General features: G+C 47.8%; 1 protein-coding gene across 7 annotated transcripts in view; it reads left to right on the plus strand.

Moving 5' to 3' along the window:
* Nucleotides 1–12,927, plus strand: part of RANBP3 (RAN binding protein 3) — a 53,969-nt gene that overhangs the window by 663 nt on the left and 40,379 nt on the right. The window contains exon 1 of one of the 7 annotated variants that reach the window (XM_077860304.1): nucleotides 30–172. The exons of 5 other annotated variants lie outside the window; for them this stretch is intronic. In XM_077860304.1, coding sequence (XP_077716430.1) covers nucleotides 151–172 — 22 coding nt within the window. In that variant the 5' untranslated portion in view covers nucleotides 30–150. Of the gene's footprint in view, nucleotides 1–29; nucleotides 173–12,927 lie in introns of those variants that run through there. One more of the 7 variants, XM_077860308.1, reaches the window with a different exon arrangement.

Genomic DNA, 12,927 nt, shown 5'->3' on the forward strand with positions numbered 1-12,927 from the left:
CGCGACTCCGCGCGGGTCTCAGCGCGCAGGCGCGAGCTGCCGGCCTCGCTCGGAGTCAGCTTGCGAAGTGCGCACGCGCGGGAGTTTCTGGCAGAAAGCAGGCGAGCCCGGGCCGGCGCGGGGCCTTGTGGGAGGGCTTAAGGAAGTAAAATGGCGGACCTGGCGAACGAAGGTAGGGGAGGCGCCGTCGGGGGCCAGCTGGCGGCCGGGGGACGGGCGGTGGGAGGCCCAGGGGCCCCAAGCCCGAGGGGTGAGCACCGCGGAGTGCCGGGGACCGTGTGCTCCCAGATAGCGGCCCAGCGGGCCCCGCGGCCGCCCCCCATTGCGTCCCCTCAGGCCGGGCTCCCCGGCCCGGCCCATCTCTCCCGGCAGCCTCGGCCCTGCCACCGTCCGGCCAGGGGGCCTGGGAGGCCGCTGGAGCCACGGCCCTGAGGCCCTCCTGCTCCCCAGGCCGGGTCCGAGCCTGAAGGGGGCGGGAGGCGCGGCCTCGGCGCCTTGGCCTCGGATGTAAATAGACCTCCGGGCCTGGTCGTCGCCCACCGCGCCACGCTCCCTCCCTCGCCGCCTCGTTCCCGGGGGCCCGGCTCGCCCCCTTCTCCGGCCTGGCGCCGAGCAAGCCCACCCCCGAATCCCGCGGGGTTCTCGTCCTACGCGGGCATGCTCCACGTCGAGGGTGGAGGACACCTGGTCTGTTCCCCACCCTCCCCGAACTCGGCCCCCCAGCTCCCGCCAGTTCCCCCCGGATCCTCAGTGGCGACATGAGAGTCGCGCCTTTTCCTTGCCCCCCCGCATTTCGGCCCGGCCGCGGGGTGTGGACCGCTGAAAGCCCCGGCTGCTTTTTTTGGCCCTTTATCGCTGCACTTCCAGAGAAGGGGAAAGACAGAGACTGTGTGTGAATTCCCTCCTGACGTCCCACCCGAGCGTTTTCGACAAGGTTACAGTTCCACATCCTCTTGAGAAAGCACTCCCCAAGCTGCTGCTGTCTGCTTACATCGATGGTGGTGTTGATATCGCGGTAGCCTCAGGACTTCCGAGGCCTATTTTTAGCGCCCTCCGTTTCTAGGTGCACCTCTGTAGTTCTAGCAAGCTGTCCACCTGCCTGGCCCTCTTCCCCCATCCCACGCGCCCTGCTGCCGGGAGGGTGTCCTAAGGTTTGCATACTGAACTGTAAGAATGCATGAATGAAATAGTAACTGCCCACCTGGCCGAGCGTTGCGGGGCGCGGGGGGGTGGGGGGAGGGGTAGTACCATGTACCATTCAAAGCCTTGAATTCTGTGATCTTGTAATACTCCTCACAAAAGATCCATGAAGGAGGTACTCTTAGCGCTTAGCGTGTTTTCTCGGTGAGGGAACCGAGTTAGAGCAGTTGAGTTACTTGTCCGAGGCAGGTGAGTGACGCAGCTGGTAAGCAGCAGAAATGTGAAGCAGGTGGTCTGGCTTCCGAGCCCAGCCCCCCCATACACACGGCCCCCCCCCCCATACACACGCCCCCCCACCCCCTGCCATTTCGTCCTGTAGCCCTCCTCCAGCCGAGGGTTGAGGCATTCCAGTTTGTAAGAACCAGTTAAAAGGCAGGAGAGGGAGTGGGTAAATGGGAATCAGTAGGACATACTTTATGTCTTTACACATTTGGCCCGTTCGGTTTCTTGAGCTTGTTAATCTTAAAAATAATAACGGTCAGATGGGCTTATTCAGGAGTAACAGAATCACAATTTCAGACAAGCAGGTACCGGCAAAAACCGTAGGCAAGTCTCACCGCAGAGGAGAGGAACATTATCACAGGGAGATGGGGGAAATTGTGAGAACTCGTTTTGAATTGGAAGTCTGTTGGAGAAAAGCAACATTTCAGGGTGATGACGGTTTCTCATTGGCTAATGCAGAGGTAGTCGATTTCTTACAGAAGATTCTTACAGAATATACCTCTTTTGTCAGGGCCAGTAATTGATATTTTTGTACTGTTGATGTTTCTTCTGTTGGGGGCTGTAGCTGACAGTTCTCCCCTGAATTTCTATTCCATAGTAAGGCAGCGCCTTCTGACCTCCATTTCTAGCCCCCCGAGCCTGCTTTAGTGAGGTTTTTCCCATTATTAATTTTCACAGACTCAAGACTTCACATATCCAACATCATAGTGATCTACATTTAAATGTCTCATGGGCACATCAAACAAAATCCCTGTCTTTGTCCCCAACACCTGTCCACTCCACAATCCTCCTCCCATTTGTAGTAGTGGCAAGTCCATTCTTTGAATTGCCCAGGCCAAAAACCTTGAAGGCCTGCTTGACTCACTCTTTCTTTCTCTTTCTCTCATGCCCCAGCAAATCCTGTCAGTTCTATCTTAAAATATTTCCAGAAGGTGACCACTTCTCACTACCAGTGCCGGTTTCCCCCTCTTGGGCCTCCCTTCCATTTGTACCCATCTAACAACTCAGCCCAGAAGCTAGAGTTGGCCCCCTTATACCTCCCTTTTCTCCCATTCCACCACTCTCTCCCTCACTTGCTCTGCTTGGGTCACTCTGGTTTCCTCAGTGTCCCTTGAATGGACTATATACTCCCTCTTTTATGCCTTTGGACCTGCAGGTTCCCCTGCTCCTGAAACAGTCTTCCTCCCAGATATCCCCCTGTGGTTCACTCCTGTACCTCCTTCAAGTTTTTACTCAAATATTTTACTTTATTACGGAGAACCTCTCTGCCCACCTATTTTAAATTGGATCCACATACTCTAATCCCCTATCCCCTTTATCCCACTTTATTTTACTAAGCACATATCATCATCTGACATGTGAAGTTTATTTGACTACCTTTAGAATATAAGCTTCACGAGGGCAAGGATTTCTTTCTGTTATGATCACTGATGAATTCCCTACATCTAGAACAGTGCCTGGCACAGAGTAGGTATCCAAGAAATGTCCGTTGAATGAATGACTGAATTCATCAGTGAGGACCCTGATTGTGAGGCATACTTTTGAACACAACGGGAAAATTATGGATTCCTGTTTTCCAGGGATAACATTTCTAGCAAATGGACTACACATGAGCTATAGATTGCATAATTGAATGGTTAGTATAAAATAGAAGAATGGAATGCTTTGTACTTAAAGTTTTTTCCTAGTAAATGCCACACTCAATACTTTGCCTCTGACACTAGTTCTGGCTCAGTTGTCCTCAGGACATAACTCTTAATGGCTTTTGGCTTGTACAGCCTGCTGGGATGTTTAATTTATTATTCACTATGTAAACTAGGGCTTTCTTGCTTATGCATTTTGAAACTTTAGGGACTGCCCCATATGTGTGCTTTTCCTCTTGCTGTTTTAGCTCCAGTCAAATGCCCTCTTAGCTTCTGTTTTTCCACAGTGGTATTCCAAGCTGGTCCTCCTTCATACCCAACCCTTCTGTCTCTCTTCTCTGGGCCATCACCACCTCTCTCTGTGTCTGAGGCAATGACTATGCACCTGAGCTGAGCATCAGAATCACTGGGGCAGCTTTCTTAAAACCACAAAGACTTAATCCCCACCTTCCAATTCTGTAAGATGTCAGGTGGGCCCTGGGTATTTGTATGGTAAGAAAGCAGCATGGGTGATTCAGATGTGCAGCCAGGGTTGAGAACCATTGGCTTGAGTAGTGCAGGTTAGGTGTGCTGTGCTTGTACACAAATAAACGTTTCCAATTGTGTATCTAATACAGCATCTTGTTGGCCTTCGTTGCCATGGTGATCTCTTCAGGGATGGTGACAGCAACTCCCACAGCCCTTTCTTGGTACTTCTATAGTCTGTGACTTTCAAAGTCCAGTTGGAATGCTTCTCTCCTAGGAGAGAGACTGTGTGTGTGTTTTACACTTGTGTCCAGGGATATTCTCTTCTTCTCCTTGGCATTTTGCTATTCATATATCTCAAACTCATTAATCATCCTATCCCTGAAGTTACTCTGCATTGTAGATGGATGTCAAGATTTGAATGCAGAGTTTTGTATCTGGTAAAAATAAAGAATGGGTAGGGGGTGAGTAAAATCTGTTTTAGCTGTAAGATATCTTGGATTCCAGATCCCAGTGTTTAAAGATGCCATATGCATATGAATCCTTTCTGGCCTGTGGACATGGTATAAATCAGCATTCTCGACTTTGCCCCTACCTACATTTTTGAGCCAGATGATTCTGTATGAGTGAGGGCTGTCCTATACATTGTAGGATGTTTAGTGGCGTAGCACTGTCCCTAACTCTACCACTGTATGCTAGTAGCACACACTCTCCCCTGCACCCCTACCCCAGGGGTCATGACAACCAAAAATGTCCTCAGACATTGCAGTATGTCCCAGTGCAGGGAGTGGAGAACCACGCTCCAGGGTAAGACCCACTGGTATAAAGTAATGGCAGGGCACAGGCTTTGCCTTGCAGAGAACTGGGTTTGTGTTTTGACTCTTCCACATACTCTGAGTGACTTAACTCCTTTGAGCCTCAGTTTCCTCACCAGTAAAATGAAAATCATGTGTATTTCATGGCTGCTGTGAGCATTGGATGAATTAATGCATCTGAATTATTTAATACTCATCTGCACACATAGTAATAAACAGCCAGTATAGAGTAGCTGTTTTTTACTATAGTGAACTCATAATGTGGACTGGTTTTGCATAAATGCTCAGCAGAGAGAGAGCAAGAAATGAGTGTGAATAGTATAGGTGAAGTGAACCCACTGTTGAGATGGCCAGCCAGAGCTGGACTGTCAGCCCTCCTGGGTTCTGTCTTGCCTTCCACATGATCACCTAGCCCAGGCTTCTCAGCCTTGACACTATAGACATTTGTGGCCAGGTAATTCTTCGGCATATGTGCCGCCCCGGGCCTTGTAGGATGTTGATCAGTTTCTCTGATCTCTTCCCACTAGATGCCAATAGCACCCTCCTCCCTCCCGCAGATGTGACGACCAAGAACGTCTGCAGACATTGCCCAGTGTCCTGGGGTAGAGGGGTACAAAGTTGCCCACATTTGAAAACCTCTTATTTAGCCTAACCAAATGCTACTCTAGAGATTTTCAAGGATGGTTTGGCTTTTCACCTCACTTTTCTCCTTACTTAACACCTGAGAGAATGAGATACAAGTGAATTTTTATTGTTGATCTAGAAACTAAAACCGTTGGAATCCTCAATTCACTAAATTCTCACCATCCCTTCCCCTACCCTAAACTTATTTTTAGGATAAGTGAGAGACAACTGTTTTAAAATTTTTCATGAAGTTATGATAAACATTAACTCTGGAATTTGTTCTGAGATCAGAATGTGTATGTGTGACTCTAGTGCCTCTTATATCTGTAGCAGATGGGCCTGGTGGTAGCTGAGTGGTGTCATGCTACCTCCAAGGCTACATTTTTATATGTTTTGAAGAAAATAAGTTTTGGTTCTACTGCATAGATCGAAAAGGTTGTAGTTCTGCAAAACTTTTGAACCAAGTCTTCAGCCTGCCTCTCAGTTAACTGGAAAACGGGATTACCCCAGCAGTCCTGTAAGCGTCGCACATTCATTGGTTGTCAGGGCTAGTGAGGATCTGGTGTGTTTATACTGTGGGGGAGTTAGAGTAAGTGGAGGCAGCAGCAACTAGGTGAGGTTAGAGCAGACAAGCTCACATGGCATTTGGAAGAGTGACAGTGTGTGAGAGTGGCAAAGGGGGCATTTTAGGTACCAGTTCAATTCTGACCTAGTTAGTGAATTTGGGCACAGAGAATAGGCCAGGGCAGAGTGGGAGATGAGGACCATTTGGGGAATCTGAGAAGGACCTTTCTCCTGTTATGAAAACCTGGAGAACGTCAGGCCACAGAGATGGCTGGTGTTAACTTGGCCCAGCCTTGGTAGCTCTCCATGGTACTGTGAAGCAATCCTGAGGCAGGTGGGTTTGCAGCATTATCTATTCAGGATCTAGTGGTGCTGTTGAAGGTGGCAGCAAGCAGCAAGAGTTCTTTGTTTTGTTTAAAAGGGATTTGTTTTTGCCACCTACCCACAGTACCCTTCCTGGGTCCTATGGAGTCTTGTTTGTAGTCGGTGTGACTTTGCTCTACTTGGTAGAAAACCGTATAGCATAGGGCTCAGAGAAAAAAAACCCTGCCTGTCCACAGTTTGCTTCTTCCTTGGCAATCTGGGCATCTGGGCACTCGGTGCTGTTGCCTACCTAGTACTTACCGTGAGTCTTAGCCCTCGCTTGTTTAAGGAGCCTGTTGAGGAAAATAAAAACTGATGTCTAGGCCAAAGCTCTACAGATGTTTTAAACATGAAGCCAGAGTCAAAAGCCACAGGTAGAAGTGGTAAACTTGCTTCGGGGGCAAGCGGACATGTTTAATTTGGCCCGTTTAGGGATTTTTGTTTGTTTGCTTAAGATTTTATTTATTCATGAGAGACACAGGCAGAGGGAGAAGCAGGCTCCCCACAGAAAGCCCGATGTGGAACTCCATCCCAGGACCCCGGGATCATGACCTGATCGCAGGCAGATGCTCAGCCACTAAGTCACCCAAGCATCCCTTTTGTCTGTTTTTAATTAGGAACCAACACTTAAGAATTCTGAGATTTCATGGAAAAAGTAATCCCGGTCTCTGATTTTTCTTGAAAAGCAGGACCAGCTTTCCCAGTGATCTTGTGCAGGAATGAGTTGCCAGGACTGAGGAGCAGCTGCCACTCTTAAGATAGACTGTATGGGGCAGCCCCGGTGGCGTAGCGGTTTAGTGCCGCCTGCAGCCCAGGACGTGATCCTGGAGACCCGGGATCGAGTCCCGAGTCGGGCTTCCTGCACGGAGCTTGCTTCTCCCTCTGCCTGTGTCTCTGCCTGTCTCTCTCTCTCTCTCTGAATGAATAAACAAATCTTAAAAAAAAAAAAAAAAAAAGATAGACTGTGTGGCCACAATTAAAATGTTGAAGGCATAGCAAACAGCAAACATATGAAACTCACAGGAGAGAACATCAAATGAAAATTGTAGACACAGTGATCACAAATATGTAAGATGTGTCTGCAAATAAAAAAACTTGGGGTGCTCAAAATAAAAAGATAGACTGTGTGCCCTCTGGGACACCACAGTCTGTACCAAGTAGTTTGGGACCTGGCCTGCTTCCTTCTTTTCCAGTGCCTGCCTGACCTTGGTTGGCATTTGGGTTTCAGCCCTGTGGTACCACCTCTTATATGCAGCTGTCTCTGCTTGTTAGCATAGAAACTCAGCATAAAGCTTTTGACGGTCTGTAATGAATTCAGGATTCACTATCCTCAGAATGCTAGTACTCAGAGAGGAGCATATGGCAGCAATTCTCCAAGATGGTCCAGGGCCCCGGGGAGTCCCTAAGACCTTTTCAAGGGGACTGCAAATTCCAAACTATTTTCATAATAATACAAAGACATTGTTTGCCCTTTCCACTCTCATTCTCTTGTGAATGGACAGTGGAGTTTTATCCAAAGGTTATAATAGTGTGATACAGCAACAGATGGACTGCAGAAGCAGATAAGTGACTTTAGCTGTCTTTTCTTAAGCCAGATATTAAGCAGATTTGTCAAAATATGAAATAATGCCATTTTTCTCACTGATTTTTTTTTGTTTTAAAAAGTTACTTTTCATAAAAGTATGTTGTTTAAGCCTTTACTCTTTTTATCCTAAATAAGGTAACGTTTTGGTTATTTTCTTGGTTTTAATTTCTCACATGTTAAGACATGGCTTCTACCCACATTATGCCAGTGGAACCCCCTACCCTTAGTCATGCCAAGGAAAAATGTCTACAGACATTGTCAGATGTCGCCTCAGGCGGAATTGCCTGAATTTAAGAACCCCTGGGTTAGGGGAGTCCATTGACCCCCAAGAGACTACATTCCCTAGTCGTCTGACCTGTGAACCTAGGATGCTGCACACATTTAAATATACAAAGTGTGGGGAGGGAGAGAAGTGACTCACAGAAGGTAGGGGGTCACCTCAGTTTGTACTGTCTGACTCACTGGGAACTTAGTTTGATGTATAATGGGAGTTAGGGATCTAACTCAGTCTTTTTCCAAATAAAGCACAATTTCTCAATTGCAGCATAGTTAACTTTGAGATTGGTTTGGGGACCCTCCTGTGCACTCTAGGATGTTGATCAGCATCTCTGGTCTCCATCCATGAGGTGCCATTAGCAGTTCGCCATATTATGATAACTGAAACTATCTCCAGACTTTGCCTAATGTCCCCAAGGGCCAAAATCACCCCTGGGTGAGAAGCACTGGGTTATGAGATTAAGTAAAACTATCCAGGAATAGATTATTTGCCAAATGGAATTTAGGGCCTACCCTCCCAGCCTCCTATGTCCATTGTGACCTTTTGGCAGATGAGGAGGCATCGTGGACTTCATATCCCTGTGAAGATGGAACAGTGTTTTCCATGACCTTCAACACTATCTCGGGTTCAATGTAAGGACCTTCAGAGAAACTCTGGGTCCAGGCCATTCCGTGTCGCAGGGCTGAAGCCAAAGGCCACATAAGCAGGGAGGGTCAACTGATACAGTGTGCCTGCTTCCAGCCATAGAGTCTGGGAGCCAATGCTCATCCTTTGTGGTGAATCAATTTCATTGACTTCACGGGCACCTGTTCTCTGCAAAACCGTAGGGTACTATGCTTGGCTATCACTCTCCTACTAAAGAAATAGGTGTTTGCAGAGATGATAGTAGTTGCCCGAGCACATGTTTAGAAGGCAGGCCTTGCTTTATGCAATAAGTTTAAAATGCTTTTGCTTTAGTTAAACTCCTCCAGGTTTGCCACATGGAATCTTGGGAATTTCTTGACCCAGAATGAATGCCTGTGTCACATTTGTAATAGCAGAGTGGGAGTGGGGCACCCGGTTCTTGAGAGTTCGCCTTTCTCAGGACATGGGAGTGAGGAAACCAGCTACCCTGCACTCCGAAGGGAAAGGATGTCTTGTCATACTGATGAGCCTCTGGGGGTCCTGAGAGCCCAGGGCCTGGATCCGTCATTATGAGCACCACTGGAGGACCCCTTGTCGGGAGCTTTTATTGCCAGAGGAGCAGGACTTGTAGCTGACCACACCTGCCTCTGAGAGAGCACGACCGTCTTTCACAGTCCATTAAGATCCTCTCAGTCTGTGCACAGCTGAGCTCCAGCAGCTCAGTCCCCAGAATCTGCCAGAATACCCACTTTGCCCTGTTTTGCCCTGGCTCCAAGGCAATGGGACCGGCCTAGGTTACCGTCATCACTGCCACTTGTCACCTGGATGGCTCCTAAAGGCTCTCACTGGTCCCCCCGCGTGTGCTGCCTCCATGAGACCAGACCTCCCCAGCCCCCACCCCCAGGAAGGCTTCCCTAGCATTCTATTACCAAACTTGCCTCACACACAAAAATGGGAAGAATTGCGTAAGGACCACTGCCAGCGTGACCCTTTAAAAATATAAACCGGGTCATATCACTCCTCTGACCTCCCTTTAAACAGGATAAATCCAGACTCCTCACCATGGCCCTTTCCCCCGTGTTAGCCTCTAGGTTTCTTTCATACCCTGCACAGTATACTCTGCCTTCACCTGCCTCACTCCTTTATGTTTGAGGTTCAAATGACTCCTTAGGGTGGCCATACCCAACCACTCGCCCTACAGCTCCCACCTTGTACTCTTTCCCACCACCCTGCTTGTGCCTAGCACATGGTAGGTAGGTGCTTAGTAAATCATACGAGCAAGGCTTAACTCATTGGCCTTCCATCAGGTCATGACTTGAGGGATTGTGAGCAGCTGAGGATGTAAGTTGTCCCGGCATCTGGGCAGCTTTAGACAAGGCCAAATTTTAAGGCCTTTATCATTATTGGGGACCTAGGGATTGGAGATAGTCCTTGAATCCAAGATTGATGCTTTAAGGTGGCATTGGTGTTCTTTGCAGTCTTCTAGGTATAATTATAATAATGAAAATAATGCCAAGGTAGAATTCCTGTTGTGTGCTAGCCACTTCCCAAACACTTTGCATCATTTCATTAATCCTCCTTGGAACTGCCCGGGGTGTATCACCATCCCTGTTGGACTTTGGGGGAATGGGGAAGGTCTGCTGAGTTTCCCAGGAGCCCAGCCACAAGTGCTTGAGACCAATTTGAATGCCCACAAAAACCAGAGCCTGCGTTTCATCAGTTTTGGTCTGCCGCCTCAGCGGAAGTTCTGTGGTCCTTGGATTTCCTTCCTGGGGGTGGATTTCCGTTGTCTTTCCTGGAACTTTCCCCCAGTTTTCAGCTCCTTTGAGTTCACCTCGGCTCTGTCGTGTCCCATCACCTCGTGGGTGAACAGAAAAGTGCTGCAAAGCTGTCACCCTGAATTTCTTACTTTCTGGTGAAGTTGCTGACTTTTAGGATTTATTTAATAAGTTTGTGGGGTTTCTCTTGGATTCAAGGCACAAAAGCACAGGTTCTGTCACAGCCACTTATGTCGATGAGTGGGGTGGGGGAAGGAATAGGAAGGTTTGACCACAGGGCCAGTTTGTGTAGAAGTGAAGAAGGCAGAATGGGACTTGGCCTTTGGTGGGACCTCAGGGGACCTGAGGCACCCAGCTTGGAAGTCAGACTTAGGGTCCTGGTCCCAGCTCTGCCACTTACCAGCTTTGTGACTTTAAGCAAAGCACTATCTATCTGCCTGAGGCCTGTCTTATTTCATGTGAACATTTCAAGTTCGTAGATCAGAGATGATAAATAATGTGCACATCACAGGGATGTGAAGACATCAGAGGAGACTGGGTAGGTAAAGCACCTACTGCTGGGTCTAGTAAAGACTGTTGCGCAAATATCAGTTGCTTGTTGCTCCTGTTGTTTGAGGTATAGGGACACAGCAGTTAGATTAGAGCATTGAAAAGTGGCTTGCTCAAAAAAAAAAAAAAAGAAAAGAAAAGTGGCTTGGTTTTAGTAGGTGAAGGTAATGACAGGATGAAGAGCATTCCAGAAAGAAGTGCATAAAATAAAAGATACCGTCATCTCCAAAACTGTGCCCCCTATAATCTCCCTGAGGCCAATTGAGAGTTGCCTGGGGAAAAACACATTCGAGTATGGAAAAAGGAATTAAGGGGCCCATCACCCTCTAATAGCTGGGCTGGGTGGCCACTGAGTATTCGGGACACTGAGATCAAGAGAGGCATCACCTAGCAACAGCATGTTTGAGATCACTTCCATTCTTTACCAGAGAATTAGTTTGAGAATACAGTTGACACATCAATGACAAATTCACCTTTATGTTGCTGCTCAGAACTGTTTATAATAATTCTTGAGAAAAGAAATGACTTGAAGGGTTGAGATAGTAAGTGTTGTAGGATTAAAGCAGTTGTCACGTCTTAACAGACTGTTATTTTTGTTGCCAAGATCCTTTCCATATTTTTTGCACAGATAAGAAGATTAAGACACATCAGCCCAGGATTAAAGCTCATTTTACACAAGTACCTTGCTGACATTTTGGTCAGGAATTCCAAGTGGCTTTCCACATGGGGGCTGTTTCCTGGCAGGTGTTTGAGTCATCATTTAGGAGGGGAATAAACAGAATGGGTCAAGATATTCCAGATTCACTTCTCTGTGTGTTTTCCTGGGCCTACTTATTCTGTTTAGTTTAATGGACAGTCCTCAGAGACAAAGGTTGGAGGCAGCCCCTGGGGGTGTCAGCTTGTTGCACAGCAGGCCTGCCCATAGTATTTGTGTACTTTACTCCTTCCACAGCATGAAGAGAATGTGTTTGTGTTCAGCCTAAATTCTGAATATGTTCTGCAGTGCATTGTGTGGTTAAACCTTTGAAAGATGAAGACAGCACATCTTGTTTCACCATAGAGCATCCACATCTTGGAATGTGTCTTCATTCTGTCCTTGATGATCCTAAGGATCTGCTGTTGGCCTCATTACACCCTTGTCTGGGTCAGAGGGTCACTTGACTTGAAAGCCTCAGCCTCCTCCCCCACCCCGCACCCCAAACTCATCAGTCACCCTCTAGTTTCCTTTGTGCTTTTTCTGGAATGATGACTGGCAGCTGCTTTCTTCCTGATGCTACTTCTCAGAAGAAAAAAAGTGTCTATATCTTAGCTCCAAGGCCCACCCGGGTAGAAAATAGGGGAGGAAGCAAACTGAAGTCATAAGTTCTCCCTCTGGCACTTGTATGTGGACGACAGCATAGCTCAGATGCAGTTGGAGACCCAACTCTACCTTGGACAAGTCACTCACCCTCTGAGTTTCCTGTAAAATAAGGATGTTGCTATGACCTCTCTCCAAAAGTGGTTGCTAAGAGTCAGAGAGGTGAGATGTGTAATGCACAGAGTGCCTGCCCAGCCCATTAATATGCACTTGTCGACTGCTAGCTCATGTATGAAACCATCCTGCGGTTTTGGGAAACCCCATTTGGGATTTCTGTCAATCACACAGCACAGGCTGGGAGAGCTCTAAAACCAGGATCCCAAGACCTCTTATCCTGGAGGCTGAGAAGCATTCTCTTCTATCCTGGGGCCACCTCTGGGGTCTAGGCCAGCTGCTGGCTCTCCTTCCCTTGCTTGTAGCAGGTAGCAGGGACTTGACCTCTTGTCCTCACATCTGGGCAGCTGCCATTACCCATCCTGCCCCAAAAGGTTCTTCCTTCCTTTGCCGGCTTCCATTTAAAGGATTCTTGTGGTGCTCCTTCCTCCTTTATCGCTGTCTTGGAGATAGACACATATGTCCTTTTCTCTTTAGGGTTTTGCCACCAGTCTCTGGGCAGAAAAGACACAAAGTAAAACCATGAGTCCTGGTTCCTGGCCTACTTACCGGGGTGGTCTGGGAAGCCTAGTGTTTTAATCCTCTCAAGTATGGGACTGTTTAAAAACTCTCCTCCTTTTGTGCCTCTTTACCACTATATGAGAAGTTATTTATGGGCCCTCTCCCTAACACAGATATCATACACCAAATTATGGGCATTACTTTCGGGTGAGGCCTTTTCAGGACTTCCCACACCTGTACACAAGG

The sequence above is a fragment of the Canis aureus genome, chromosome 19, assembly GCF_053574225.1.
Source record: "Canis aureus isolate CA01 chromosome 19, VMU_Caureus_v.1.0, whole genome shotgun sequence".
NCBI classification, from domain to species: domain Eukaryota; kingdom Metazoa; phylum Chordata; class Mammalia; order Carnivora; family Canidae; genus Canis; species Canis aureus.